General features: G+C 41.7%; 1 protein-coding gene and 1 non-coding gene across 5 annotated transcripts in view; both read right to left on the bottom strand.

Annotated features, from left to right (window-relative positions):
• Positions 1-8,503: 8,503 nt before the first annotated feature.
• Positions 8,504-24,512, bottom strand: part of FBH1 (F-box DNA helicase 1) — a 64,595-nt gene continuing 48,586 nt past the window's right edge. For all 4 annotated transcript variants that reach the window (XM_059663404.1, XM_059663411.1, XM_059663419.1 and 1 more), the window contains 3 exons: positions 22,534-22,640; positions 12,186-12,317; positions 8,504-11,680 (listed from right to left, as the gene is read on the bottom strand). In XM_059663404.1, the coding sequence (XP_059519387.1) occupies positions 11,510-11,680; positions 12,186-12,317; positions 22,534-22,640 (410 nt within the window). In that variant the 3' untranslated portion in view covers positions 8,504-11,509. The remainder of the gene's footprint in view (positions 11,681-12,185; positions 12,318-22,533; positions 22,641-24,512) is intronic.
• LOC132223803 (U6 spliceosomal RNA) lies at positions 15,313-15,417 on the bottom strand. Its single transcript, XR_009450523.1, has one exon. It is a non-coding gene; the product is annotated as a U6 spliceosomal RNA (small nuclear RNA).

The raw sequence follows: 24,512 nt of genomic DNA, 5'->3' as shown, positions 1-24,512 counted from the left end.
GTTATCACATGGCCGCCCCCACATTATCACAATATGGCCGCCCCACGTCATCACAAGATGGCCACCCCCATGTGTGTCACAAGATGGCCAGCAGGGGAGGGCAGTTCGGGGCAATCGGGCCAGCAGAGGAGTGGTTAGGGGGTGATCAGGCTGGCAGCGGAGTGGTTAGGCGGTGATCAAGCAGGAGAAAGGCAAGCAGTTGGGAGCCAGCAGTCCTGGATTGTGAGAGGGATGTCTGACTGTGAGACATCCCCTGAGGTGTCCCAGATTGGAGAGGGTGCAGGCTGGGCTGAGGGACACACACACCCAAGTGCATGAATTTCATGCACTGGGCCTCTAGTTTTAAAAATAAAATCAAAGGCCTAATTCCATATCCTCATTTTATAGATGAGAAAATTGAGGCCCAGAGAAGTTGACTTACCCAAGGCCACATGGCTCAATACCAGAGAGTTTGAACAGAATTTGGGATGGGGGGTGGGGAGTAGTAGTCCTCACTGTAAACTAGCTGTCAGTTGCCCAGTCACACAGCCAGGGGTAGCCAGGTTGCCATCACAAGCTCTTGAGAGGTGGGGCATAGCAACCAATTCATGCTCTTTAAGAAGCTCTCAAAGTGCCCTTTCTTCTTTGTGTCACCAATTTAGATGGTTTCAAAAGTGAAGGAAGAGTAGGAATTTAAATGGCTGGTGCTGGGAATTTTAGAGCCATACCATTTCCACTATATGCAAATATCTTTTTCAATCAATAGAAAAACTGGCTGCTAACATGTGAGCTGAGCCATTTTTTTCACTCTTGGCCTTAATTACTTCATTATCCTGAACCTACCTGATTTAACTCTTCAGCTATTTGCCCCTAAGTTTCTAGGTCTGGCTCCAATTTGTACTTTTTAAGAAGTGTTAAGAATTTGACCCTTGCGGAGAAAAAAAAAACACTCGTGCACTGCTGGTGGGAATGCAGACTGGTGCAGCCAGTATGGAAGACAGTATGGAGTTTCCTCAAAAAGTTAAAAATGGAACTCCCATTTGACCCATTGATCCCACTCCTAGGAATATATTCCAAGAAACCAGAAACACCAATCAGAAAGGATATTTGCACCCCTATATTCGTAGCAGCACAATTTACCATAGCTAAGATTTGGAAACAACCTAAGTGCTCATCAATGGATGAATGGATTCGAAAACTGTGGTACATCTACACGATGGAATACTATGCTGCAGTAAAAAAAGAAGGAATTCTTACCATTTGCAACAGCATGGATGGAACTGGAGAGCATTATGCTAAGTGAAATAAGCCAGTCAGTGAAAGAAAAATACCACATGAGCTCACTCATTTATGGATAATAAAGACCATTATAAACTGATGAACAAAAATAGATACAGAGGCAGAGCCGAATTAAACAGGTTGTCAAACTACAGCAGGAAGGCTGGGGAGTGTTGCGGGGGGGGGGGGGGGGAGATAAACCGAAGGACTTGTATGCATGCATATAAGCATAACCAATAGACACAAGACACTGGGGGGTAGGGGAGGCTGGGGGAAGGTCAAGGGACAAAAAAAAAAGGAGACAAATGTACTACTCTTTGTAATATTTTAAGCAATAAAAAAAAGTTTTAAAAAAGAAGAATTTGACCCTTGATATTTTGAAACTAATTTTACAGAAAACACAACTTACATAAAAAATTGGGCAGATATTCACTAGAACCAAATTTTCTAAGTTTTCTATTGAGTGTAAAAGGGCTATGCCACAGGACTAATTGATAGATTCGTGGTTTGGATTCACCACTGTCTTTGGAAAAGACATGATATAACGACTTCTGGGCCCATTTTGAAGCTTTGAAATTACTGGTTCAGGTCCATCACAGAAAAAGCCCATGATCCATCAGTCACCAACCAAGTTCAAGCTGGGTAGAGTGCATGACAAAAATTAGACCTAGATAATTAGATCTAGACATGGAAGCAAGCAGGATGGGGTGGAGTTGAGGTCTGAAAGAACCAGGGAGTGTGGAGTGGTGTGGATAAATAAATAAATAAACAAATCTAGGATTTGTTTGGGAACACTCAGCTACTTGTCTTTGTGCATCCCATCTCCCCATTCTTTGTTGACAATTCTAAGCATTGCCTCAAGTTCTACATACATCTGCCCCCCATTTTTACACACAAACAGTAATTGGGTTGCAGTGGCGGATGGTGTCTGCAGCATGTTCCAGGAAGCTTCAGAAGCACCTCGGAGGCTACACAGGGGGAAAGCTCAGAACAAATCCCAGTCCTAATTAGAGCAGCTACACTCTTAAGTGGGGGTGAAATTTGGTTTGAAGAGTATCATGGCTGCCCTAACCAGTTTGATTCCAGTCAAGGGCATGTGTTTAGGTTGCAGGTTCAATCCCAAGCCCTAATCAGGGCATGTGCGGGAGACAACCAATCAGTGTCTCCCTCAATCGATGTTTCTCTCTCTGTCTCTCCCTTCCACGCTCTCTGAAAAACAATGGGAAAAAATCCTTGGGTGAGGATTAACAGAACAAAACAAGAGTGTCCTGGCTACAAACATCTGAAAGTCTGCTATGCTTTCTGTTTTTAACAAATGTGGTTTTGGCTTTGTTTTTTTAAGAGTTCTAGCTCTAGCTGTTTACCTGATGGTAATGGAAATACCATGGGTTTTGGGGATGGCACCAAGCTCTGGTCTATGTGCTAGCAGTGGTTCTCCACCTGTGGGTCGCGACCCCTTTGGGGGTCGAATGACCCTTTCACAGGGGTGGCCTAAAACCATCGGAAAACACATACATAATTACATATTATTTTTGTGATTAATCACTATGCTTTAATTATGTTCAATTTGTAACAATGAAATTGGGGGTCACCACAACGAGGAACTGTATTAAAGGGTTGCGGCATTAGGAAGGTTGAGAACCACTGTGCTAGAGCATAGCTGTCTGGGCCCAATCGCTACAGAGCCTATTCCATCATCTGCTCCAGGTTTGCTATGATGACTAAATGAAATAATGTACACAAGTCCTAAGTGTGTCTACCATGTAGGAGGTACTTAATAAAAGCTAAATTCATTTCCCAAGTGAGATCTATTTATATATTAGATGACCTAATACTGATGGCTGCCTATTCCTCTTCTTCCTTCTCCAGTGAGTCCCAACATTTTGTGTACTTATCTGCTTCCACACAGCCATGTGCAGCAAAGGTCGCTGACCTCATCTCAAACTTCAGGAAAGGAAACTGATTAGTTTAGTAGTAAACCATCCTCTTTGCTAGTGATTGGTTTAGGAATGGGCAAGTGACCAACTTCTGATCACTGAGACGTGAGATCAGCTAGGGAGGCTTCTGGGAAAGGTTTCCTTGCTCCTAAGACAGAGAAGACAGGCTTTCTTCTCTCTGAGATTGCTTTATCTGGAACTGCCTGGAACTGCTGCAGAAGGCTTGTTGCAGAGAAGCCAGCCTGGGACAAAGCTGACGGAAAGGGAAAGATGGCAGAGAGAGACAAAGGACTTGGCTTCCTCCCAATAGCGGCTGAGGTTGCCGCCCTATAGCCTGCCCTCCTTGTAGTCCTAGGTGAAATCGTAACATTTTCTGTTTGATGACTGTTACGATTTTTGTTTGGGGGTTACTCAGCCCCAAATGTCCTGATACTGAATTTAGTAACTAAGTGGAAATATTATAATAAACTCTACAATGAGGAACTGCTGAGCAGAGGAAGTAGGCCAGAGGGCAGTAGGGCCCCTATGCTTTAGGTTAGGAAGCCAGTGCCACTTTGTTACGTAGTTATGAAATAACTGATTAAAAGGTTACCTGTTTTACCCTGGGAAGAGATTAGGAAAATGTAATATTAGTAAAATGATTACTTAAAAAAATCCAGAACCATTGAATTGGACATTTAAAAAGGGGGGGGGGGTGGAATCCCAGGATGTTCATGTTCTGTTGGCCTTCAGTAAGGTCTTTTAAAAGATGAGCTTGTCAGTTCAGCTGGTTGAGCATTCTCCCGAGCACAGAAAGGTTGCTGATTCAATTCCCCGTCAGAGCACATACATGGGTTGAGGGTTTGATTCCCGGTCCAGGACATGTATGGAAGGCAATCAATTGATGTTTCCCAATCACTCTCTCTTTCTCTCTCTCTCTCCCTTCCTTACTCTAAGCATGTCCCCAGGTGAGAAATAAAAACAAAAGATGAGCTTGGGGTGAAGGTAGAGAAAAAAATAAGGCTTTGCTGAGAGATGTTGTCTGCCTGCAGCCCAAGTCAGACTGGCATTGTAATTACAGCGAGAAACCACTAAAGGGTTTTAAGCAGTCTTCATTTTAAGACTGTGTGTCCTTTCACATAGAGAATGGAAAAGATAGACCAGACAAAAAGGGCAGAGCAACTGAAGGATGTTGCCATAGACCAGGTGAAATGAGACCTGGTCTAAGAGGTAGGACAGATGAAAAAAAGTGGGTAGATTCAAGATATTTTAGAGATAAAGTCAAACGAACTTGCTCAGTAGTAATGTTTTCTGAGATGGGGAAAGGAGAGGGGAGGAATTAGGGGTGAGAGAAGAAAGCGAGAGCTACATTTTGGATGTGTTAAGTTAGAGACATCATAAGACAGCAAGTGGAGTGAGCAAGAAAAAAGTTAGCTCCATATCTCTCCATCTATTCTACCTCATAGTCCAGGCCACTAAAAATATGAAATATATAAAACTATTGGTGGTGATGAATATGAGGGACAGCTACCACAGGCTCTCTTGGAGAATCTATAAGCAGCAGCCCAGGGAGGAAGTGAGAATCCCCTCCAAATGCTCCAGAAGCCCTTGAAACCCAAGGTGACGGTGTTTGAAGGGCCCTCAGAAAGGGGTACCTGAGGTCTTACTCTGTCTGGGGCAGTGTCTGGGGGAACTCCTGGCCTACCTCAGCAATCAGCTTTCATTCTGTGGGTACACACCACATTTCTAAAAGCCCAGAGGTCCGGGACTATGAGGAAGAACTGAAACCAAAAACAAGGCTTGAAGAAAAGCATTAAAGCCACAAGTATACTTCTGTCCACATTAGTGTTTAGTAAACTGTGTTTGAATCTAACCATTTGCCTTCTCTGCTCCCACATCTAGGCAGCTATAGGAAAAAGTACATATCAACTAAAAGCATGGTTTTAATTTTAACTGGGTTGATACTGTCCAGCGATCCTATGTTGTCAGCTTCCTCTCATCTCTTCTACATATGTTCCAAACTTTCTATATTTTCTCTGGATGGTCTTATTTGTGACCTCACTATAAATAATTGGGTGGGAGCTATCTAAACTTCATCCTTACCCATTTATATGTGCATCTAACCGAGTTTCCTTTATTATCTCATATCACAAATCATCCCACCCCATCAACCAGCCAGCCTCTCACCTATTTCTTCCATCGTTCTTTTCTTTGTTATTTTCCATTCAACTTGTATGCCTGCTCAAATTTCTTGCATTTTAAAAACAAATCCCCTTCCTCAACACCACATCATCCTCCATCTACTGTCTCACCTCTTCCCAGCCTTGCTTCATAAGAGGCATTTATGTGGCCAGTGTAGTTTCTTCACCTCCCAATCAAATTCTAAAGGTTTATCACACGGGCAAGTCAATAGTTGTAAAGACACTACACCAAAAAGCAACCCACCTCTCCATCTCCCCTTCCCAAAAGGAAGTCATTTAAAAAATCTTTTACCTGATTGTTTTGGTACTTATTCTGTAGCTCTAAATAATAAGTTCCTTATGACTTATTTCCTGCTGTGGAAGCTGGAGACTGAACACTCCTCTTTTTATCACATGTTCACACATTTCCTACCTCCAATACACATGTTCACATTATTAAGACTATGAGAACACCATTATATGCAATTAAGCTGGATAGTAAACTATGGTTACTTTTTCTGCCTTGCACAACCTGTTGCTTTAATTATTAAAGAATTAGTAACTGCCTTGTTTCCCTGCCCCATTTGCTTAGTTTTCTATGTAGTTCTCGCTAACTCTAGCCTCAACACTGCCCCTTATGTAAGAATCCTAACAATATGCTCAGGAACACTTGGTATGCCCCTCCACATTCCCAGAGAATCCTCCTCATCATTCTAGGTATGCGCATCCCTTTACTGTCATTCAATCCTCCAGTAGCTTCTTGGTAGATTATATTTTTACATGTGAAAATGCCCTTATTCTATTGATTCTTTGGTTAGGTTTGGAATTCTAAGTTGGAAATCATTTCCCCATGGTGTTGAAGGTACAGCTCCACAATGCTGCTATTGCACAACCCGAAGACAGTCTGAGTCTTGGACCTTTGTAGATGGCTTCCTTTCTTTCTGGGAGCTTGTAAGATCTTTGCCTCTAGTGTTGCTAAAATTTCACCACAACATACTCATTGTATGTCTATTTTTATCCACGATGCAGAGCATGTGAATCTGGAAACTCATACACTCAGTTCTGGATAATTTTCATGATTTAAAAAACAATTTTCCAGCTTTTGTTTTCTCTTCCTGAAACTCCTTTATTATTCAGATGTCAAATGTCTTTAATTGATTCTACCAGTTTTCTTTTTTCCAATCTTTGTTTTTTTCTCTATTTTCTGGATATTTTCTCAACTTATCCTTCTATTGGATTTTTATTGCTTTCAATTTTGTCTCTAGATATGATTGTTTTTCATGGGTGCACTATCTTCTCTTATTACCTAATTATATTTAACACATTTAGATGATTCCTTCTCCTTGCATAGGCTGGTTTTTTCCAAGTTGATTCTTCTATTTTGATATTCAACCTTCACCTTGGAGATTCTATTAAGATGTTTGGCAATCCTTGGTTTACTGCTCTGATTTAAGAGTGACGCACTAAAATCATGTTTGAAACTAAGCACTTGGATGGAGTTTGAAAATTGTAGGCTCTTTCCCTGGGTAATCTGGTTGGCCAATTTCCTTAGGAACCTTTAATGTTACTGTTAGTGTTTCTGCTAAAGCTGGTTATATTTCCTAGAGAAGGAACTGTCAATCTTCTATCAAGAGCTTACATGCATGTATACACACACGTGTGTATATATGTGTGTGTATGTGTATGTGTGTGTGCATACATGTTCTTGTATATATAAAATTTATGTTAAACTTAATCCCCAAGGGGATGATATTAGAAGGTGAGTCTTCTGGGAGGTGATTAGATCATGGGATTGGTGCCCTTATAAAAAAGACCCTCAGAGCATCCCAGCGATAAGTTGGCTGTCTATGAAGCAGGAAGCAAACCGTTTACCAGACACCAAATCTACTGGCACCTTGAACTTGGACTTCCAGCCTCGAGAACTCTGAGAAACACATGTCTGTTGTTTATAAGCTTCCAAGTCTGTGGTATTCTGTTTTGGCAGCCTAAGCTGACTAAGACAGTAATCTTATTAGTATAGCCACTGTCCTCAGCTATGTCGAGCCTCTTAAATGAGATATTCCTCTATTTAATCCTCTTCAGAGATTAAAGCTCCAATCTTCTGCTAGGGTTGAGGATGAGAAGTTGTCTACTGTGAAGTTGCATACACAGAATGAGGGAGGGGAGAACTGGAGGATTAAACAAACTTTCTACCAATCTTCCTGGTTTTTTGCCATAAATTTCCACATCTTTTCAGAATTCTTGGGCTTAAGATTCCATTTTCTCAAATGAGCTAATTCAGTTCTTACTCATTTATCTACTTTCCAACTTCCAAAAAATTTGTGACTATCATCTCTTTTCTGCTTTCTTTGCCCTTATAGGTTTACACCTTTCAAAACTCCTTTTGTTGTCATTTTAGTATGGTTTCAGGAAGCAACCAAAGTAAATACATATGTTTAGTTCATCAGACAATCTGAAGTACTCCATTCACATTTTAGGCCGCTATAGTCTGGCTACTAGCCTCACTAAAACTGACTGGGTTAATGTTGCCACTGACCTTTAGAGTGTCAGTTAAAAGAACACCTATCTTACTTTGTCTCTCTAAAGAACTGGATGCTGAAGACCACTTTTGCTTGAACTCTTTCCTCTCTTGAATTAGGTACCCTGCTACTATACACTTACTCTTGCCACATACACATCTTATTTTTTTAAATATTTGTATTGATTTCAGAGAAGAAGGGGGAGAGAGAGAGAGAGAAAATCAATGATGAGAGAGAATCATTGATCGGCTGCCTCCCACACACCCACACCAGGGATCGAGCCCACAACCTGGGCATGTGCCCTGACCAGGAATCGAACCATAACCTCCTGGTACATAGGTTGACACCCAACCACTAAGCCATGCCACCCAGGCCACATCTTATTTACCCAAGCTTTTCCTACAATTTCATACCTTTAGTGACTGAAATTTCATTTGCTAGTATTCTGTGATATTTTTAAAAACCGATATGCCAACATTTTAGATTGGTCTAATACCACCACCTCATTATTTTTTTAGAAATCTGTGAAAGGACAAACTAATAGTCAGTCTACAATACACTATGGTATTTTAACACTTCTTTGCAAAAATATTTTTTATTTTAACACAAGTACCTTCTAAACAATGGAATATGACATAATAATATCTATTTTTATATGGGTAATTGCATCAGAATTTCTACATACATGACAAAAACCAAAGATAAAGACAAATCAACAATGCTTTCTCTGAAACAAAAAACTAGAACTTACTGTCAATGTATTACAGATTCTTACATTTGAAAAGATCTCCGCTAAGTTATCAAATAAGAGGAATTATTTTATTTTATTTTTTTATTGCTTAAAGTATTACAAAGGGTATTACATATGTGTCCTTCTTTTTTTAAGAGGAATTATTTAAAAACAATTATTGAACCAAAGCAAAATATTTGGAACTAGCTTCTAATTATTTTCCTTATTTTCTCCCAATTACTATGGCTATAAAACAACAACAACAAAAAGTCTACAGAAAATCTTGCACAAAAATACAGGGGTGGGCAAAAGTTGCTTTACAGTAGTGAGTACACAAAACAGTGGTAATAAAGTTCTTATAATAAGCATAACCCATGTCTTTTTCCATATGAACAATTATAAACATACTTCTGCCCACCCCTGTATATTCACAACTAAATGAAATAATGGGAGCCTCTTATTTTAAAGACTACACTTAAAAATAATCTAATAGATTTTCATATTCATGTAGTTAATAATTTATATTTTTAGTAATGCTTTTATTCTTCTCATCTAAACATTTATATTAAAATGATAATGGACATTTAACACTTATTTTTAAAATATGTATATTTTTTACGGGTACTTAAAAATTGCTTTTTCTATTTGAAACACAACAAGTATTTAGTTTTACTGATTTTTTTAAAAATTCTTTAAAAAATGGGGCTACAAATGAAATACCAGTACTAATTCCTAGATTCTACTGTTTTTCAAAATAAGTACCAAAATACTAGCACTGGCTGACATTTTGTTCTTGTAGTGACATTATCGCACACATCCTTTGTGCCCTTCAGGTTGTTCCTTCTTCCCAGAATATTCTTTCCCTCTTTAATAGCTGGCTCACTAATTGTCCTATTATTAAACACAGTGAGAGTACCCCTCTTTGGGGCAGCCCTTGGCCCTAGACTTTGATAAAGACACCCCTCACATCCCCAGAGCACTTATGCAGCTCCCTCTCTAACACTTTTCACCACAAACTACAATTACACCAACAGCAATCTCTGTGAGTCAGGGACTGCATTTTGATTCCATATACCCACTAACATGGCAACTGCCACACCACAGGTGCTAAGTGAAGTTCACTGAGTTAATGACTTGTCCGCCAATAAATAAGTTGCTTCCTCTCTGGTTGGCAAAACTAGATTTCCAGGAAACATGTTAATGAGCTCTCTCTTGCCACTCTTCCCCAAACCACTCTTTTTTTGGTTAATCCTTATCCAACGATATTTTTTTCTATTGATTTTTAGAGACAGTGGAAGGAAGGGAGAGCGGGGGGCGGGGAACAGAGAGAGAAAAACATTGATGTGAGAGACACATTAACTGGTTGCTCCTGTACATGCCACTACCATGCCGGGGAATAAACCCAAAACCCAGCCAGGTATGAGCCCCTGACCGGGAATCAAACCTGTGACCCTTTGTTGCACGGGCTGATGCTCTCTAACCACTGAGAACACCGGTCAGGGCCCAAACCATTCTTCTGAATAACAATGAATATTGTAACCAATGTAAATTCACATAATTCCCTTTCCCTTGTTCTTTTATTCCAAGTTACACATAAGAATCAAATAAGGCTAAGCCTGAAATACCAGCCAAGTGGATGAAAGAGTCCTGTCCCTTTCTCATTAAATTTGTCTTTAGGTCCAATTCTGTGAATTTTCCTCCATATGCAAACAGTGACTTGTATTCACACTTTCCAAGCACCCCTGGCCCAATCCAACAGCACCCTTGCTGTACTCACCGGCCCGCATCTAAGCTCCACTAGAGGCCTGACGGAGAAGTTAAAGGGAGACTGCAACAACTGAAGCTATGAGGTCTGCTCTTGGACTCCGCTCGACTGGCTCAGACACTAGGTGTGGTGAACTCTTTGGGCAATGCTGTGCCAACTCCCTCACCTGCCATCTGCATCCCTGAAGTGCTGTATGGCAAAAATGTAAAAATAGCAGATCCGTGTACATCTAAGCGATGTAAAATTTTCATTTGTTTTTTTCTCTAATAGCTTTATTAAAGCTACCCAGACTACCCAGGCTACGAACCAGGTACCAACTTTCCACCTCTACCTACTCCCATTCTCCCTCCTGTGACCCCTCTGCTTCCCTCTCAAGCATTTTTTTTTTCCTTTTGGTTACAAATTACTAGATAATAGTAAGCTATTTTCTGGTGTTACTCAGTAATGCCTGTTTTTATTTTTACCTCTGACCCCCTTCACCCACTCCCTCTCAAATATTTCTCATCCTTGGTTCTACCTGTGAGAAACACAGGAAGTCTAGCTATTGTACCTTTGTGCTTGCCTTTTCTGTATAATGTTGCTTCCCTGTTTAAATTGTGAACCCTGTGATGACAAAGACACACACTATGTCTATACAAGTGTGAATCTCCCCAGCATGAAAATCTCTTTTTTGAAGCAGCAATTATACCCTGGATATTAAGTTTCATACTCTACTTGGTGATTGTGTGAACAGTGACAGAGCTGTTAGAAAAAGTGGAAAAAAGAGAAAGCTGGAGAAAGTTCAAATAACAGAGCTGAAGGCAGGTGTCACACATTGGTATGTCAGTTCTACAATGGCTGTTTAATTGAAACCTTGTAATAAAAGCTTAAATACATAAAATGTTGTTGTGGTGGTTTTTTTTAATCAAAAGAACATCTCTCATATCCCCTGGGTGCATGGAGGAGGGCAGTGGAAACTGATCACCTATAGGGAATGGAGAAATGGCAGGTCCAACTCTGGTTGGCTTCATCTTCCTCAAAAATGCTCTGTGAGTGAACTCAGAGTCTCGGATGAATGAGAACCCCACCCCACACTGGCTTTCTTCAAGTAATTGGAATCCACAGAAGGAAATCTGTACCATGAAGAATGCTCCTCTTGGCTTTCAGAAGACAAGGAAAAGTAGAGCTTCGTGTCTGGGCAGCACTATGTTCTCGACAGTGGGTGGCATGGAGTGCACCTGCTCGGGGGTGGCAGTCAAGAAGGCCAAAGGCCCAATGCGCTGTTCTGCACAGGAGTGGCAGAGGTAGCCACCCTTGTTTTCCTTTCTGTTGCTCTGCAATGAGGGATAGGAAACAGAGGGATGGGGAACAATCAAAGAACAAGGATTATACCAAGAAGTGCTGAATTGCTGTCATGCTGCCAAAGGACTATGTATTATGATTCTGATATTTTCATCCCACTGCACTGTCATCTAGGGTGGACTAGGCTCTATCAAATTCTCTTACAACAGAAACCCAAATTTATTAAGGCAAGAGATGAAGAGCCAAGAACAAGTTAACCAGACCCTCCAGGGAAGCAGTTCTCCTTGGCGTGTCAGTCACAACCCAACCTCCCAGTCTATGCCACGCACACTGATTATGTCATTATCATCATTTTGACACAGGTAGATCTGGCATCTCTTGTGCCTTATATATGAAAAGCCCCTGAGAAAGATTATACAAACTCCTCTTTTATCTCCCTCACCCACAGCCCTGAAAGCACATAGCTCACATGCAATAAAACACAAATGACTGGATTAAATTCTACAGAAAGCCAGAGCTGCAGCCAAGACCACATACATAAGTGATGGGGAGCTTCTTCATGGTGAGCACAGTGTCCACTGGGATGGTGTTGTTGCACTGCCCCACACAGCAGTGAACCACTCCTGTTTTTAAGACATTACTTGTCAGCTCTGTTTGCAAGAAATACTCCTAGAAAGAAAAGAATGGGAAAGAGAATTACAGCAATGTCTCTGCCACATTCTACTTGGAAACTCTAATAGCTAAGGCATTGGAAACATTCCAACTCCTAAAATCCTGCTGCTAGGCCTAAAACTGCCTAATGCTTCCCTCCTAGGCTGTAAGTTCTATGAGATCACCAGGCACCTTACTTTTGTTACCCGAACTTCCTAGCACTAACTGCAACGCTTGGCATATAACACGGGCACTATCCACACTAATAAAAGAGAAACATGCAAACTGGTGTCACTCTGCTACACCCACCAGCCAACCAGGATGAGTATGCAAATCAACCCAACAAAGATGGCGGTTAATTTGCACATGCAGGTGTGGAGTGAAGACTGAAGGCTCTGGTCCGAGCGAAGACTGAAAACTGAAGACTGAAGAGGCTTGGCTTCTCTGCTGCGGTCAGAGCAGAGAAGCCTCGAGGTTTGGCTTCTCCACTGTGGCCAGATCGAAGGCCTGGGTCCCAGGTGCCAGAGGGAAACCGGTGCCAGCAGCCAGGGGAAGGAAGGCCTATTGCATGAATCTCTTCATGCAACGGGCCTCTAGTAAATTAGTATTTGTCAACTGAATGAATAGGTAAATCAACTAATTAAGCCACCCACATTATTTCTTTTCTTTTCTTTATTAAGGTATTACATATGTGTCTTTATCCCCCTCACCCCTTACTCACGTCCTCACCCCCCTGTTGTCTGTGTCCCTTGGTTAGGCTTATATGTATGCATACAAGTCCTTTGGTTGATCTCTCCTCCTTACCCCCATCCTCCCCGACCTTCCCTCTGAGGTTTGACAATCTGATTGCTGCTTCTCTGTCTCTGGATCTGTTTTTGTTCATCACTTTGTTGTTCATTATATTCCACAAATGAGTGAGATCATGTGATATTTATCTTTCTCTGACTGGCTTATTTCACTTAGCTCTCCAGTTCCATCCATGCTGTGGCAAATGGTAAGAATTCCTTCTTTTTTACTGCAGTGTAGTATTCCATTGTGTAGATGTACCAGTTTTTTAATCCACTCATCTGCTGATGGGCACTTAGGCTGTTTCCAAATCTTAGCTATGGTGAATTGTGCTGCTATGAACATAGGGGTGCATATATCCTTTCTGATTGGTGTTTCTAGTTTCATGGGATATATTCCTAGGAGTGGGATCACTGGGTCAAATGGGAGTTCCATTTTTAGTTTTCTGAGGAAACTCCATACTGTTCTCCACAGTGGCTGCACCAGTCTGCATTCCCACCGGCAGCGCCCGAGGGTTCCTTTTTCTCCACATCCTCACTAGCACTTGTCGTTTGTTGATGATAGCCATTCTGACAGGTGTGAGATGGTACTGCATTGTCATTTTGATTTGCATCTCTCGGATGATTAGTGACTTTGAGCATGTTTTCATATGCCTCTTGGCCTTCCTCTGTCTTCCTTCGAAAAGTATCTATTTAGATCCGTTGCCCATTTTTTGATTGTGTTATTTATCTTCCTTTTGTTAAGTTGTATGAGTTCCCTGTAAATGTTGGAGATTAAACCCTCATTAGTGATAACATTGGCAAATATGTTCTCCCATGCAGTGGGCTTTCTTGTTGTTTTGTTGATGATTTCTTTTGCTGTGCAAAAGCTTTTTATTTTGATGTAGTCCCATCTGTTTATTTTCTCTTTAGTTTCCATTGCCCTAGGAGTGGTATTGGTGAAGAAATTGCTTCAGCACATGTCTGAGATTTTGCTGCCTTTGGATTCTCTAATATTTTTTTATGGTTTCCGGTCTTATGTTTAAGTCCTTTATCCATTTTGAGTTTATTTTTGTTTATGGTGTAAGTTGGTGGTCTAGTTACATTTTTTTGCATGTATCTGTCCAATTTTCCCAACACCATTTATTTCAGAGACTGTCTTGACTCCATTGTATGTTCTTGCCTCCTTTGTCAAATATTAATTGAACACAGTGGTTTGGGGCGATTTCTGGGTTTTCTATTCTATTCCATTAATCTATATGTCTGTTCTTGTGCCAGTACCAGGCAATTTTAAGAACAGTGGCTTTGTAATATAGCTTGATATCTGGTATTGAGATCCCACCTACTTTGTTCTTCTTTCTCAGGATTGCTGTAGCTATTCGGGGTCTTTTTTCATTCCAGATGAATTTTTGGAGAATTCGTTCTAGGTCTGTGAAATATGCTATTGGTATTTTAATGGGGATTGCATTGAATCTATAGATTGCTTTTAGTATGGACGTTTTAATGATGTTGATTCTACCAATCCATGAACATGGTATGTTCTTCCATTTGTTTATGTCTTCCTCTATCTCTTTTTTCAGTGTCCTGTAGTTTTCCGCGTACAGGTCTTTTACGTCCTTAGTTAAGATTAATTTTTTGGGGTCAATGGTAAATGGGATTGGTTTTTTAGTCTCTCTTTCTGTAAGTTCACTACTGGTGTATAGAAATGCCATAGATCTCTTGGCATTAATTTTGTATCCTGCTACATTGTCGAATTCATTAATTAAGTCTAATAATTTTTTGATGGAGTCTTTAGGGTTTTCTATGTGTAGTATCATGTCATCTGCAAATAAGGACAGTTTTATTTCTTCTTTTCCAATTTGGATGCCTTTTATTTCTTCTTCGTGTCTGATCGCAATGGCTAATACTTCCAGTACTATGTTGAACAGGAGTGGTGAGAGGGGGCATCCCTATCTTATTCCTATTCTTAGGGGAAATGGTTTTAGTTTTTGTTCATTGAGTATGATGTTGGCTGTGGGCTTGTCATATATGGCTTTTATTATGTTGAGATATGATCTTTCTATTCCCACCTTGCTGAGAGTTTTTATCAACAAAAGGTGTTGGATTTTGTCAAATGCTTTTTCTGCATCAATTGATATGACTATGTGATTTTTATCTCTCAATTTGTTTATGTGATGTATCATGTTTATAGATTTATGGATATTGTACCATCCTTGCATTCCAGGATAAATCCTACTTGGTCATGGTGTAAAAATATAGAACGCTTCACGGAATTTGCGTGTCACCCTTGCACAGGGACCATGCTTATCTTCTCTGTATTGTTCCAATTTTAGTATATGTGCCGAAGCAAGTACCACCCACATTCTTTAGTGACATCTTGGGTATCCAATACTTTCACAGATACAAAGACCATTAGCTGTGGAGAAACTCCATCACTCAAAAAAACTGTGAAGGGCTTACATCAAACTGGGTAATATACTGGCAGATGGACCACTGTAGATGTTACAAGCACTATCACAGAGGAGAAAGCTTCGCTGGAACCCCTGGCCTTCAGAAATCTAAAGGCACATGATGCCACCACCTACACCTCCCCTCCTGAAATCATCCCAGGTTGCTTGTTTTTAAATGCCTTGCTTCCTTACTAGCAGTCAGATCCTTTGCTTATAAAGCACTATACGTATAATCCTCACCAATGATTTGCTGGGGTGACATTGTCATTATCCCCATTGCATAGATGAGGGTATGACAGCTAAGAAATTAGGTCACTTGTGCAAAAGATCACAGAGCTAGACTGGAGCAGATGTGGGGCTTAAACTCGGTGTGCCCAAGTCCAGAGCCTGTGCTCTTAATCAGCAAGCAACAGAGTATTTCTGTCCCGCTGTCTCTGTGATAATGTCCAGATACAAAGCTAAATGACATGGAAGCACATGACTCAACAGCACTTCTGTCATGTAGAAAGTGCTCAACAATCACTGCTGAATGAATGAGCACACACATGCCTGACAACACAGCTCCGAAGCAAATGCCAGTTCTCTCCATGCTACCTCCCTCCCGGGATTCAGTGTCTCAAAGACAACTAACTGCCCTTGAGTGTCCCGTCTGCTTTCCCCAATCAATTGTAAAGCAGTTATTTCACCAGTTCATCATGGACCTTCTCTATCCTCTCCTCAGAGGTGCAGTCAGTGCCATTATGCCAGTTTCACAGATTAGGAAAGAGAAGTACAGAGTGTTCAATAGCTTTCCCAAAGTCACAAAGTACCCAGGTGGAAAAACTAGGATGTTAACCAAGGTAGTCTCATCGGAGGCCTGTGGGATCAGGCCGTGTGCAGCCTAAGAACGAGGGGCTGTTTCATCCATTCGACAAACAATGAGCACCAACCATGTGCTAGGCACTGCATGAAGGAGGTGCCTGTGAGATTTGGATTAAGATTCTAGGAGGCTAAGAAGCTGTCTTTGAGCAACTAGCATAACTCCATGTCACTTCATAATTTGGTAACACAGTGAGTCCCTTCACTTCTTCAAAATGTGAAATAAGCAAAGAAACAAAAAGCTCCTAGTGATTAGCTAGATTTTCTAAGGGGGTCAGAGAAAAAGTAGGCTGCCTGCCCTACTCTTGATTACAGGGGAAACCAAATAGTTATCACTCTATGTGGTGGGAAACAATGCTCACTTTTGCCCTAAAAACTTCACCATGCATGACCCTACTGTTCACAACATACTTTCACATGCTCAGTTATTACCGTCCATCCCTCCCCCATATATATATGAATTTCCTATCTCTGTCTACTAAAACGTTGAACAATCTTAACCCCACTAAAAGGGAGATAATCTGATATCACTGCCTTCTGATATAAGGCAATACAAAGCAAAGTCTCTCCCTGACCCCCAAACACAGGATCCCTGCCAGAAAAGTTAAGCCTGAGCCTAATTAAGTCTCTATGGCTAAATTCCAGTTATAGAAAATCCAGGGTAGGCAATAGTAGAATAGGCTATCCACCCACACAAAGCAATAAATCTAGAATGTGAAACATTATGTAGGAAAACTGACTCCATTTCTGCAAAAAACCCAGGAGCACTGAAAAGGAGGGAGAGGGTATTGACTGTTCTAAATTAAGAAACGTAAAAGACCTAACAGCCAAATGTCTGGATCCTGATTTGAACAAACCAATTATAAAAAGGCACTTTTGAGATAATCATAAAAATATGAGTATGGATTGGTTATTAGAGGTCACATGGCATTATTATAAATTTTATAAGATGATAATGGCACTTTGGTTATAAGTAAAAAAAAAGCCCGTATTTTCTGAGAGATGCATACTTCAAATATATATAAGGGTGATTTGTATGTGGTAACTTAACATATCATTTTCTTGACTTTTAAATGTCTCAAAATTTTCCTAAATTAAAAAAATATATATCTATTTAACCTATAGTGTGAAATGATATTACTGCTCTACAATACCTCCATTAAAAGTTACCAACATGCCTGGTTGGTGTGACTCTGGTTGAGCATCAACCCATGAAACAAGAGGTCACAAGTTTGATTCCTGACCAGGGCACATGCCTGGATTGCAGGCTTGATCCCCAGTAAGGGACCTGTAGGAGACAGCTAATCATAGATGTTTCTTATCTCTCTATCCCTCTCCCTTCTTCTCTAAAAATCAATAAAAATATTTCTTAAAGTTTTTTAAAAAGTTACCAATATAATAATTTGTCTTTGTTACAGATCTAACCACTAATGTAACACTACATCTATGAGAAAACCATACTGCAGGTATATTCAAGATCAAAATTTATATAAAAAATGATGATAGCCCTGGCTGGTTTGGCTCAGTGGATAGAGCGTTAGCCTGTGGACTGAAGAGTCCTGGATTCAATTCCAGTCAACGGCACATGCCTGGTTATTGGCTCAATCCCCATTGAGGGGCGTGCAGGAGGCAGCCGATCAATGGTTCTCTCTCATCATTGATGTTTCTATCTTTCTCTCCCTCTCCCTTCCTCTCTAAAATCAATAAAACTATATATTTTTTTAAAAAGATGATAGGTAGAGATTATTTGTACCTAATAATTATTATTCTACTCCACTCCCTAAAATTAAGAAAAGCCACACTTATCTCTAAACCAGGGGTCAGCAAACTACAACCAGGGAGCCAAATGCAGACCAGTGCCTGTTGTAAATAAAGTTTTATTGGAATGCAGCCACACTCATTTATTAAAGAATTGTTGTGGCTGCTCTCTTACTATAACCTCAAAGTTGAGTAGATGCAACAGAGATCCCATGGCCTGCAAAGCCTAACGTATTTACTGTCTGAATTTTTTTTTTTTTCCAAATAAGGACAGTTTTACTTCTTCTTTTCCAATGTGGATGCCTTTTATTTCTTCTTCTTGTCTGATCACAATGGCTAATACTTCCAGTACTATACTTCCAATACAACAGGAGTGGTGAGAGCGAACATCCCTGTCTTGTTCCTGTTCTTAGGGGAAATGGTTTTAGTTTTTGTTCATTGAGTATGATGTTGGCTGTGGGTTTGTCATACATGGCTTTTTTATGTTGAGATATGATCCTTCTACTCCCACCTTGCTGAGAGTTTTTATGAAGAAAGGGTGCTGGATTTTGTCAAATGCTTTTTCTGCATCAATTGATAAAACTATGATTTTTATCTCTCAATTATTTTATGTGATGTATCACGTTTATTGATTTGCGGATATTGTACCATCCTTGCATCCCCAGCTTCAAACCTACTTGGTCATGGTGTATGATCTTTCTGATGTAGTTCTGGGTCCGATTTGCTAGAATTTTGTTGAGCATTTTGGCATCTATGTTCATGAGAGATATCAGCCTGTAATTCTCTTTCAATGTGTTGTCTTTATCTGGTTTTGGTATTAGGGTGATGCTGGCTTCATTGAATGAGCTTGGAAGTGTTCCTTCCTCTTGAATTTTTTGGAATAATTTGAGGAGGATAGGTTTTAGTTCTTTCTTGAATGTTTGGTAAAACTTTCCTGTGAAGTTGTCTGGCCCCGGGCTTTTGTTTGCTGGATGTTGGGGTCCAGCCCCAGCAGGTCCAGGGGTTCCCAAAGGTGTGGACAGAGTCGGCAAAGAAGGAATGACACGGAGGCAGCGTTCAGATGATCAGCATAGCTAGGTTCTCTAGCCAGGTTCTCTGGCCAGGTTCTCACTGTCTGGATCTTTACATAAAAGTTTGCAGAGAGAACCAAGATGGCGGCATAGGTTAACGCTGGAGTTTGCTGCTTTGAACAACTACTTCAAAAGTGAAACCAAAAAACGGAAGGGACATCACCCAGAACCACAGGAACGCTGGCTGAGTGGAAGTCCTACAACTAGGAGGAAAGAGAAACGCATACGGACACTCAGAGGAGGCGCAGTGCTGAAGTCAAATTCTGAGGTGCGGAGTGCACGGAGCGGGCTGGCGGCGGAGGGCGCGGTTGTTGTTTTCAATCGGGAGGGAGTCGCAGACTCTGAGCACCAGATCCAGGCGAGCCTTTAGGGACCCAGACTCAAACGGGAGAAGCGGGACTGTCTGGCTTCGGTCAGAGCGAGTGCAGCTTTCTCTCCGAGCTTTGCAGCGGGTGCTGGGACTCAGAGAGGCAGAGCCCCTTGGGACAGGACTGAGAGCCGCCATAACTGCTCTCTCCGGCCCACCCTGTTGATCCTGTGCGACCCGCCCCGCCCAAGCCCTGCACAGAGACATTTGCCGGATAGCCTCAGGCAAAGGCTAGATTAGCACCTCCCTAGAGGACAGAAGTTCTCTCACTGCTGACACAGCTGATTCTCATAGCCACTTGGCCTGGAGGTCAAACCCTCCCTGGAATTAGCTACAACAATCAAGATTTATCTATAAGACTGCGAACAAAGACCACTAGGGGGTGCACCAAGGAAGCATAACAAAATGCGGAGACAAAGAAACAGGACAAAATTGTCAATGGAAGAAATAGAGTTCAGGACCACACTTTTAAGGTCTCTCAAGAACTGTTTAGAAGCTGCCGATAAACTTAATGAGATCTACACGAAAACTAATAAGACCCTCGATCTTATATTGGGGAACAAACTAGAAATTAAGCACACACGGACTGAAATAACGAATATTATACAGACGCCCGACAGCAGACCAGAGGAGCGCAAGAATCAAGTCAATGATTTGAAATGCGAGGAAGCAAAAAACATCCAACCGGAAAAGCAAATTGAAAAAAGAATCCAAAAATGCGAGGATAGTGTAAGGAGCCTCTGGGACAGCTTCAAGCATACCAACATCAGAATTATAGGGGTGCCAGAAGATGAGAGAGAGCAAGATATTGAAAACCTATTTGAAGAAATAATGACAGAAAACTTCCCCCACCTGGTGAAAGAAATGGACTTACAGGTCCAAGAAGCGCGGAGAACCCCAAACAAAAGGAATCCAAAGAGGACCACACCAAGACACATCATCATTAAAATGCCAAGAGCAAAAGATAAAGAGAGAATCTTAAAAACAGCAAGAGAAAGAAACTCAGTTACCTACCAGGGAATACCCATACGACTGTCAGCTGATTTCTCAACAGAAACTTTACAGGCCAGAAGGGAGTGGCAAGAAATATTCAAAGTGATGAATAGCAAGAACCTACAACCAAGATTACTTTATCCAGCAAAGCTATCATTCAGAATTGAAGGTCAGATAAAGAGCTTCACAGATAAGGAAAAGCTAAAGGAGTTCATCACCACCAAACCAGGATTATATGAAATGCTGAAAGGTATCCTTTAAGAAGAGGAAGAGGAAGAAAAAGGTAAAGATACAAATTATGAACAACAAATATGCATCTATCAACAAGTGAATCTAAGAATCAAGTGAATAAATAATCTGATGAACAGAATGAACTGTTGATTATAATAGAATCAGGGACATAGAAAGGGAATGGACTGACTATTCTTGGGGGGGAAAGGGGTGTGGGAGATGTGGGAAGAGACTGGACAAAAATCGTGCACCTATGGATGAGGACAGTGGGTGGGGAGTGAGGGCGGAGGGTGGGGCGGGAACTGGGAGGAGGGGAGTTATGGGGGGGGGGGGGAAGGAACAAATGTAATAATCTGAACAATAAAGATTTAATTAAAAAAAAAAAAAAAAGTTTGCAGAGCTCTGCTCTATGTCATCTCTGGAAAATCTGCTGGTGACCCAAGTGCCACTGAGGATGAAACCAACGCGAAAGACTTCAGCCCAAGTTCTGCCACGTGAGCTGCCACACAAGGTGAGATGTCACACACGGTGAGGCCCAGGCGAAGCCATGCAGCTGATTTCAAATTCCAGAAACGTTCTCACAGCCAAACAGGCCTGACTCAGAGCAGCTTGGAAGAAAAGTGAGACAGAGACTTGAAAGAACAAAGTTCGATATAAATGCAAGGTAATTGGTCTTAGACAAGATTTTGCTGTTCCAAATGAGTATTTACCTGCATAGTTTCTCCCTTTTAAGCTCTGATATCCTCCTTAAAATGTAAAGAGAAATCCTTTTTGTTTACTTGTTTATTGTCTGTCTTTTCACCTACCATGGGGGTTCTGTTAAGGCACGGATTTCCCTTGCCCACCATTACAGCTCCAGTGCCTAGAAATGTGTTTGGCACATATTAGGCACTCAAAAAATATTAAATTCTTTGTTACTTATGTTTTACGTTTCAGGCTTAAGTATCTTTGGTTCAGGGAAAGATGGACTAAGTAGTAACTGTTAGCTCAAATTTCTGTTCTAGTTTCCAAGAGTTGAAAAGACTAAATGACTTACACTCCAGTCCAGGGGTCCTCAAACTTTTTAAACAGGGGGTCAGTTCACTGTCCCTCAGGTCGTTGGAGAGCCGGACTAAAGTTTTAAAAAAAACTATGAACAAATTCCTATGCACACTGCACATATCTTATTTTGAAGTAAAAAAACAAAATGGGAGCAAATACAATATTTGTATTTGCATGTGGCCCGCGGGCCGTAGTTTGAGGACCCCTGCTCCAGTCCATGAAAGGTGGAAACAAGAGAGTGTGGTAGAAGATTGATTTGCAGGAGTAAAGAGTGAGTGCTGATACTTTTCTGCATCTTAGCCAGTGACAAGAGGCCAGGTACCTGAATGCACATTCTCCCCTGGCAGCAAGAGTTGCCAGTTCAAAAGGAACCAGGGAGTGAGGGGGAGAAAGTTCAAACACTGAAAACATTCTTGCCATGTTTTTCCCTAAGAGTGTTAAGCACTAATCGAATAAGGGAGAAATTAAGAAATGCATGAACACAGCTGATATTTTTAAAAGAACTTACTAGATCAGGAAAGAATTTAGAAAAGAACCCACATGTTTGTTTCTTTGGTTAGGACACTTCCTGCACTAGCAATAGGCTTCTGTGCACTAGAAAAAGAGAAGCCCTTCTCTTCCAACCCAGGAAAGGTTGATCCCTATTCAAACCCAATAAAATCCAATGTTGTTAAACTAACTTGTGCTACCAGTTCCTCTTACCCCAGCCAAAGTCAAAATATTCTCCAATGATTTGGTCATGATGAGACACTTCTTGGCACGAGTGACTGCAACATACAGTAAATTCCATTCATCCTCAGAGAAAGACTCTAAAGAAAGTAAAGGGAAATAATATATCAACTCAAATGCCTGCTTACAAGAATTTATATTCTCATCTAAATGTTAACTATCCTCATCCACCACCCCTAAAAAAGAAACACTCACGATTTGCTGGCTATCTATACTAATGATAGTCTAGGGCCGCCACGACCTAAATGACCAGACGGAGGACCAGTCACCAGGAAGTGCATGGAGCACCTCTTGGTCCCTCCCCCCTGGCCCACAGGAGCCTATCACAGCAATGCTGGTGGCAGGTGGGTGGGACGGTGGAAGAGGGTGGGTGGGGCAAGGTAGGTGGGGTGGCTGCGGATCAGGCCCAGAGAGAGAGAGAAGCGGGGCCTGATCAGCAGCCTCCGTGGATCAGGCCCAAATATAGGCCTGGCAAGAGAGATAGCTGTCAGAGGGGCTGTTCTGGATTTCACAGAAGAACCAATGGCTGCCTAGGAGGTGGAGCTTTTGACACTGACTGGCATAGAAACGGATCAATCAGAACCTAATCTGGGTGAACTACGAAAGCAGAACCTAAAGTGGGGGCTGAGGAGGGGTTTTAAGGGCAATAGCTGTTTGGTGTAAGGCAGCAGTTCTCAACCTGTGGGTCGTGACCCCTTTGGCAGTCAAACAACCCTTTCACAGGGGTCGCCTAAGACCATCCTGCATATCAGATATTTATATTATGATTCATAACAGTAACAACATTACAGCTATGAAGTAGCAACGAAAATAATTTTATGGTTGGGTCACAACATGAGGAACTGTATTTGAAGGGCCAGAAGGTTGAGAACCACTGGTGTAAGGTGTAAGAAAGCGGTTCAATTTTTTAATGACCGCTTTGGCAGTATAGTGCAGATGGCTGGCTATCAGTCCAGATATAGGGATTATGTACTTTTGTCTGCCAAGAGCATCTCCTCCTGCTGAAAAAGGCTTTTCTCCCCCATTTAAGCAATCCTATCCTATGTAATCTATACTAATAAAAGGGTAATATGCTAATTAGACTGGTTCAATCGGCCATCTTCTGGACATCCAACCTCCCTCCAGACAAAGCCATGGTGGTGGGGGCTGAGGCAGAGGCAATTAGGGGCGATCAGGACAGCAGGGGAGGGAAGATGGGGGCAAGATCAGGCCAGCAGGGGGTTGGGGCAATAAGGCCAGTGGGAGAGGGCAGTTGGGGATGACCAGGATGGCAGGGAGGGCAGTTGGGGATGATCAGGCCTGCATGGGAGGGCCAATGGGGGCGAGATCAGGCCAGCAGAGGAGGGCCATTGAGGGCGACCAGGCTGGCAGGGGGGCATTTAGGGGCAACCAGGCTGGCAGGGGAGAGCAGTGAGGAGTGATCAGGCCGGCAGGGGAGCAGTTAGGGGCGATCCAGCAGTCAGGTAGAGGAAGTTAGGGGCAACCAGGCAGGCAGGCAGAGTGGTTAAGGGCGATCAGGCAAGCAGGCAGTTGAGTGGCTAGGAGCCAACGGTCCCAGATTGCGAGGGGGATGTCTGACTTCTGGTTTAGGCCCAATCCCACAGGGGTCCCCAATTGGAGAGGGTACAGGCTGGGCTGGATTTCATGCACAGGGCCTCTAGTATATACATAATTTTCCTATAAACACCAACTCCAAAAATAAACAAAATCCTAACAGTCTAGTGGCACAAAATACTGAATTTTATTTAGTGTTACTACTGGTAAACTCTGGGAATCAGTTCACTGGTTATCAACACCTGTGATGTGGCCCAGTTCATATTTTCTGTTTGTTCTCTCAGTTTTCCTCACGATGACCCTATGGGACTGATAGGAAAGCTGAGACTTTATGGAAGATAAGGCATCTGGACAAATGGACCATGGCTAATCCAGGGTCCAGGAGTTAACCCAAGTCT

This window comes from Myotis daubentonii, chromosome 1 (genome assembly GCF_963259705.1).
Source record: "Myotis daubentonii chromosome 1, mMyoDau2.1, whole genome shotgun sequence".
In the NCBI taxonomy this organism is placed as follows: Eukaryota; Metazoa; Chordata; class Mammalia; order Chiroptera; family Vespertilionidae; genus Myotis; species Myotis daubentonii.
The sequence above is the reverse complement of the archived record's forward strand: the minus strand, read 5'-3'. Positions and strand labels throughout refer to the sequence as shown.